This window comes from Gavialis gangeticus, unplaced genomic scaffold, assembly GCF_001723915.1.
Source record: "Gavialis gangeticus isolate Ggan-Ray unplaced genomic scaffold, GavGan_comp1, whole genome shotgun sequence".
In the NCBI taxonomy this organism is placed as follows: Eukaryota; Metazoa; Chordata; order Crocodylia; family Gavialidae; genus Gavialis; species Gavialis gangeticus.
The window spans coordinates 211,271,293-211,278,840 of record NW_017729032.1 but is presented as its reverse complement, the minus strand read 5'-3'; the positions used below and the strand labels follow the sequence as shown (position 1 = coordinate 211,278,840).

At 41.7% G+C, this 7,548-nt stretch overlaps 1 protein-coding gene across 2 annotated transcripts in view; it reads left to right on the top strand.

The window, feature by feature from the left end:
• The window catches only part of IGSF5 (immunoglobulin superfamily member 5), an 86,520-nt gene that overhangs the window by 826 nt on the left and 78,146 nt on the right, over positions 1–7,548 (top strand). For both annotated transcript variants that reach the window (XM_019525432.1, XM_019525431.1), the window contains exon 2: positions 2,939–3,017. In XM_019525432.1, coding sequence (XP_019380977.1) covers positions 2,960–3,017 — 58 coding nt within the window. In that variant the 5' untranslated portion in view covers positions 2,939–2,959. The remainder of the gene's footprint in view (positions 1–2,938; positions 3,018–7,548) is intronic.

Here is a 7,548-nt window from a genome sequence, read left to right as displayed (position 1 = left end):
ATATATCTATATATAATGAACAGTCACATATGGGACCTGGAAAGTATGATGGTATATTAATCTATTATTCACTTTTCAGCTTTAAGTTAGGCCCTGAGCCTGTTAAAAGAAGTGCTTGAGTGTGTCAGTGTCTGTAAATACTAGTCACTTTAAGAGTCCTAGGAAACACTTGGAAACTATACTGATTAGTGTACAGAAGAACCTCTATAGAACAGAACACACCGAGCCCCAGTGACTATAGAGTAGGGTTCTATAAATGCTCAAGGGTCATTCCACATCTGGGGTCAGCGCAGGACTGAAGCCCTAGTGCTACCTCTGTGATTTTCACATTACATGTATTCATTCTTCATTCATGGAGCAACAAGGAAGATCCTGATATCCCATAAGCTAATATTACCTTACAACCAGTTGCTGACACAGAACTTTAAAAAATTGCCTTCAAGTTTAATATTCATTTCTAATTAATATTCATTTAGCCTTGATCCTCCATTGTTCTGGATATTTACCTCAGTAGACAAGGAGTGCAAACTGGATCTACATGCCACAAAACTACAATGGGAGCATTTGCAGTGATGTTAATAACTGCATGGTAACCGAGAATCAGGCTGGATTTAATTTATATACAAATGCAGACTACCAGAGTGAGGATACCCCTAGCCTTTTCCTCTGAATTTAACATGTGGAGAAACAGTCCCAGTGTCTACAAAGCCCACAAATTTAGTGATACATTTATTCTTTTAAAAACTATGAAATATTTTATTCATATGGGTTGCCCATATAGCTATGAGAATATTGAAACACCATAGCTGAACATGAACAAAAATCATTTTGGGTCAATCTGAAACATACTGTTCATCCAAATTTGAAATGGTTTAGATTTGGAATCATTTAATCATTTTTTTAAATCTCCATGCATTAAAATATAGTCAGTTCCACCCTTCCAACTGTTCTATGGGAACAGTTTTGAAATGAAAAGCTTCATTCTCCCCTCCTTCCCCCCACCCCCCAACCAAAATTATCATTTCCCCAAACTGCATTTTTTGGTAAATTTATTACTGTCAATTAAAAAAAAGATCACTTAGCTCTGGGTACAAATAAATTAATGGAAATATATATGACCATGATTGCCTTATGTTTTTATGCGCCTAAGTCCCTATGAAAGTGAAAGATATAGATTTGCTGTCTGAGGATTTACCTGTATTACATCTATTAATGCTAAAGACCATTGCATGTAAAATAGTCAGAATTTGCAAGGCCAGAATCAAACCTGGAGCAATTCCATTGTATTCTAAACTGAAACATCTCCTTTTCAGCTGCATAAAACAGACTTTTTACTACTCAAAATGTGAGAGCAAGCATGCACTAATGTGAGATGGAATGCTTTCAAAACACAATTCCCTCCCCAACCTCACAACCCAAACCTCTTGTTGAAGATGTTGAATTGTTAAAAAAATGATTGACGTAGTTTTTACTGTACAATTATAGTAACAGAAAAAGTCTCTGTGTTTGTTTTCTTGTTTAACATGGAAGGGCCTGGTTTCAGGGTTCGTACTTTCCTGAAACACTAAACTACAGCACAAATATTTAGTGTGGGGAAAGGTGCCACATTCCGTACATTTCTTTAAGGGGTCTGAGCCTTTTAGATGCTATGAATTAATCCCCAGCAGACATGTGCTATTTCCACACTTGCATGATCATAAAATTGTTTTTTTGGCATTTAATACAAAACCTTTAAAGGCAGGTCCTTAATGTAAATCAGTGAGGTACTCTACTTGTTCAAGAGGAACAAAATAGCCATGTCAATTTTATTCATTTAATTTTACTGTACTACTTTTTCTATGAAAAATAAAGGACATAGTTGCTGTGGGAAAACCAAAATGTTCACTGCTTGCTAGGCATTTGTACACCTTCCATATTCAGGGCTTTGGTGCCCCAAAATAACATCTATGCAAATGTAAAACACTGTTAACAGGGAAATGTTGTGGCCACAGAAGTGTCCTCTGCTCTTAATTCTTCCTTGAATATAAGACTTAATTCCCCAATATTCCTTATATGAATTGCACAATACAAATAAACCAACAATGTTAGGAAACTGGAATGCAGATGTTGGGTGATGCTTCTCAGACAAAGGTCCCATATGACCTTTGCTTTGCCTCCTTCAAATGCCAGTAATATGGTACTTTATTTAGGGGCTTTAGATGTAGTTGACTTTATGGACTTGAGTACAATATAGAGAAGTTATTTTAGCACAACCTCTTTAATTCGGCTCAGACATGTAGCCACCTGAAGAGGCAGCCTGTGTGGCATGTCTTTCAGTAGCTGTTAATTTCAGGATCAGTAACACCTCACACAACTCTGCAAATCTTCTTGAATTGGCTGAATAAGAGTTATGATTTTGTGCTTAGAAAGAAAACAACATTGTTTTTTGAAAAGCAAAAGAAAGTACTCTGATGTGTTCCCAGCCCCTCTTGGCATCCCTGTGTGGGCAGAGATAAGGTTGGGTAGTTGCCTTATGTGGGAAGTGTCATCCCACACTGCATTTCTATGGGGTGGTGCAGTTTTCTCCTTTTTGCATTGGAAAGAATTAGTCAGGCTCAGTGCAATTATTTTAAATGACAATAAGTGATTGAACACAGAGTCCTTTAGTCTGTCAGCAGGCTACCGGCAGTGTGGAAGATGTACTTTGAGAACACATATAATTGCAGACAACTAGGAATTATTCTTCCCACCCACGCATGATTATTTTTGTAATGCTGAAAGGCCTTCCCTGGCACATTGAATCTCAACATGTATGTAGCACAGAACATCCAGGGACAGTTTCTTATACTGCAGTGTCTTGTAAAACTAGTAGCAACACGTTACTGTTTTCCTTAGCAATTCAAGTCATGCAGATCCTTTTTAACTATACAATGACTGCTGGATGCCTTTTTTATCCTAGGGCTGAGGAAAAAATGCTTCAATGGATAGCCTGCAGAAATTCATTCTGGTCTCTTTCACTCTCTTTGTTTCACTAACAGGTAGGACACTCTTATAATCCAAGAAATTACTCATAATGGATACAGTGTATAGCTCGAATTCACCTCACCTCACCTCCTCCCCCCCACCCCCCCAATGCCAGATCTGGACCGCAGGACAACTTGCTGCCCAGATCCAGATGCAGTTGTGAGTAAATGGTGGTGTGTGTAGCAACAGCAGTGCTGTGGGTTAATACAGCTCTCCCTCCCCCTGCTCCCCACCTGCTGCTAACAGATGTGGCCAATGGGGGGGTCTATACTCCAGATTTCCTTTGCAGGCTCTGTCCCTGGTTGTCCAACCCCTTTACCAGCTATGCTGGCTGTTAGCTTGACACCGTTTTTATAGAATCATTTTAAAGCATTGATAATGACCCCTACAGACCTCTTTAGATTTCTCAACTTTTTAAAAGTTCTGGGAATGGCTTAGTTTATATTTCAAGCCTGACAATACATCATTATTTTGTACCATTAAGGGGTTAGTACCAATTAGGGTAAGAAGAGATGTGGGGACTATAACATCTCTCCTTTAAAAGAAGAAAGTATCCTTTCCTATTCCCTTCCCTGAGCTTGGAACTCCCCTCCTTCCTCCCTTTTTGCCGCTTGGTGAAAAAACACATCATGAAAGAAAATCTCAGTGGAAAGCAGCAGGAGATGTTATAATTGTCTGGGATATTCCTGAGGTTTTTTCCAGTAAGTGGAGCAATACTGGGTGCTGGTCAGAGAATTGTTCAAGCTGGTTAACTCCTAGCTATCTCAATCTCTTTTGTCTATGGCTAGGTAAAGACAGTCAAAAAGCCCAAGGCTGCGTTGATTCAGTTTTTGCAGGTTAGTCTAAGATGCAGAGATTAAATTGAAACAGAAGTGAGCAGACATTTACCTTTGATTCAGGATATGCAGCCACTTGCCTGCAATGGCTCAGGCCAGAAGCTAGGGTGATGCTAGAGCAGACTCTCTGGCTGTGTGTTCACTTCTACTTCCTGCTGCCCCCAAGGTCTGTGGGGTCAGAATTACAGTGGCAGGACTCTGCTGGGTTGCTTATCAGTGATCACTGCCTTTTCCTGCTTGCAGATGCCTTTGGGATTTGTAGTCTACAGTTGCAGCCAGCAGTAAATTGAGTGGGGGAAGGGGTGTTTAAGCTGCCTGAGGGCAGCCCTCCCGTCCCCCTCTAGACTGAGCTGCATCCCTAGCTGGGCTTGTCTTCCCCCCTTCCCTTGTTAGCCTGCCGTCACTGCTTCAGCTAGGGAGCAGAACGTGAGGCCAGCCCTGCTCTCTGGAGCAGACATCATTGCCCAGCCCAGGGCTGGAAAACATGCTGAGATGCTGGGGGACTGTGATTTAACTTGAACCAGGAAGGGGTCTGGGACAGAAGTATCATAAACCGGTTTGACCCAAATCAGTTAAGTCTGATACTATATTTAACCAAGCTTATCTTAAACCAGTTTCAGCCATTTTGAAACTGGTTTATGTGTACTGAGCTTCTGTTTTGTTACAGGTTTAAACCAGTTTCTGATCACTTAAACTGGTTTATGTGTAACTTATGTCCCTAGCCATTAGGTTTATCTATCTCCCCATTGGTTTCATCTAAGGGGAAGGTGTAGAGGATACTGTTTCAAACATACCTTCCTGTTTAGAGAAAATGGGTGACACTGCAACTTTCTTTTCCTGTCCTGGCCTCAGTCTGGGGTAAGTAGCATTGCCTTGCTAGTTCTCTCTGCCCATCTGGCTCTTCATACTGAGGAATAAGTTGAAAGGAAGAGGGCAGTGCAAAGGCTGATCGTTTATGCAACTCCATAGCCAAGACTGTAAGATTCAGGGAGTAGGAGATGGAGCATGACTTTGTATTCTTATAGGGCACTCCTCTGGGAGGGAGGAGTCATAAGTTCTGGTCCCTGCTTCTTGAGGTTATTTCTATTTTTCGTCCGATGATTCTCCAATGTAAAATGCATACATTATTGAGGGGAGCAAGGTCCAGAACCAAGGTTTTACTCTTCCAGCTGAGCACTCTGAATTGCTGGCCTATAAAGTCATGTTCCCACTTGCTTGTTATGCTTGTGCCCCCATGACACTTGTATTCTTGTTTGCCCAGTGGCTCAGCTCTAGCTGATTATATTTAATGGGAAAGGAGCATTCTTGGAAAGTAGGAGGTTTGAAACCCATCAGAGTGAGGCAAATATAGAATCCAGTTCTCCCATTTCCTGGGTGTGTGCTTTAACTACTCAACTATCAGGCAAACAGTAGGTATACAACTATGTTTTTTAATGATGGTGGCTGCTGTGCTTTTGTGTTGACTGCTGTGTTGTCAGTGTGTGTTAAGTGGGCCTGGAGCATGCTTACCAGACTGCGCCTCTGAGGTAGGGCTCAAGCATTGCCCCACCTCTGTTTTAGATCACAGTAGAAGAGCTTAGGTGGGGCTGAGGTGTCCAGTTGCTCAGAACAGGACAGTTGTTTGGAGGTCTGAGTTGGGGTATGTAGGGGTTTTTTCAGCTGTGGATATTTTCAGTCCAACAAGTAGGAACTGACCCAGCTACCTTAGAAAAATAGATTTCAATGACATAACTGGTGCTGAACCAGAGACTTCATGGAAACTGGTTTTTAAGTCATCCAAATAAGCCAGTTGAAATGGCACAGTCATTGACAGTAGTCTGACTTTTGACAACATCCCAGCAACTTCTATATTTTTTTCAATAGTTTACTTGCCTAGTTGGCTCTCTCACAATTTGTCCTATGTCTTTTTTTCTGCTCTTGCTGTTTTGCAGCACCCATGCTCACCTGGGTGTGTTCTTATTTTGGAGCAAGAGGCTTTTTGGCAGTCATAATACGCATTATAAGAAGTTCTGAACGAGCATCATTTCTGTATTTCATATATATTTGTCAGCTATACAGGGCTGAAGACTACAGCTGGGACAGACGAGGGAGTTTATTGGAGATGGCATCAGCTAAAGCAAGGGTAGGATGACTGAGAAAAGGAATAAAAAGCCAAGTGTGAGAATAGGGTAGAAGAGAGAGACTGTGAGTGTAGGGGTGAGAGACTGTATGGGGATATGTGGGAGAGCAGGGCAAGTGGTGGATAAGACTATTACATTTTTGACAAAATGAAAAATATATGAAAACTTTTCATTTCCATGTTTTTCAGTTTTTAAATATCTTTTTTATAATAAAGCTATGTTTTTACAGGTTTTTGTAACCAACACTTAATACATTGTGGTTAAAAAAATCCCAATAGTTCTTTGTTTTCCTGACATAAACCTGAAATGTTTTGAATAAACATGATGTTAAAAACAAATCAAAACAAAATTCATCAAATGTCATTTCCCAACTTGTAGTCATGGTGATTGGGTGCAAAGAGAGGGAGAGTGAAGGAGAGAGGAAGATTTATATGTGGAAGATGGATGTACAAAGGGAAAAAATAGAAAGTGAAAAAAAGAAAGAAAACTTGTAAAGGAAAGTAAAGAAAACTAAACTGAAAACAAAGGAAGTAGGGCAGAGACTAGACACAGAAATTGAAGTAAAAGATAAAAAGCAGGGAAGGTGAGCAATAGATACAAGAAATAAAAATGGGATTGGAGGACTTCTAAAAAAATATATCTTGGGGTTACAAAAAGAAAGTGAGGACAGGATAAATTATTTTATCCAATCCTATCCTTCATTGGAATACCTCTTATTTTGCCATTTACAGAATGGGAGATACATAGTTAGGTGAGGAGAGGGTGGAGGGATAAATGTGTACCTTTTTCACAATCCACTTCCAAAACTCTCTGGCCAGAGAAGGAGCAGATCAGGAAGGGAAAACACCAGTGTTGGGGGGTTGTTCTGTAGGGCTAGGGACCAACATTACACATAAACCAGTTTAAGTGATCAGAAACTGGTTTAAACCTGTAACAGAACAGGCATTCAGTGCCCATGAACCAGTTTCAAAATGGTTGAAACTGGTTTGAGATAAACTTGTTGAATGTAGTATAAGATGTAACTAATTAAGGTCAAACTGGTTTATGTAATGTCTGTCCCAGACCCCTTCCTGGTTTAAGTTAAACCAGACTCCTCTAGCATCCTGGCATGTTCTCTGAGCTAGGCTCTCTGCTCCAGCCCAGCCAGGCTGGTCCCACCCCTCTGCTTCCCAGCCAGAGCAGGGACAGGCAGAGGCAGGGGTCTAGCCAGAGAGGGATTTAATTCCCCCCTCCCTGTGTCACTGGCAGGGACCTGAACCAGGTCTGCCAGGTGCTCCCCCCTTCCTGCTGCAGCAGCAGGGCACCATGGCTCCTGAACGTGTGCACGCCAAAGAGGAGGGTTAGTCTCCCCTCTACCTGCACTGGCAACTGGATCTGCTTGCCACTGCACTCACTTGCTGTGGGGGAATAAGCCCCCTGCTGTTGCCTCCTCCAGATGCCGGAGGGAGGGGAAATAAACTTGTCCCTGCCTGCCCCTCAAGGGGCCCTGTGGGCCAATGTCTAGCCTTGCACCCACCCCGCCACTGAAGCAGGAGAGGGCAGGGCCTTTGGGGGCAGCAGCTCCTGTCACAATGTCAAGGAGTGCCAAC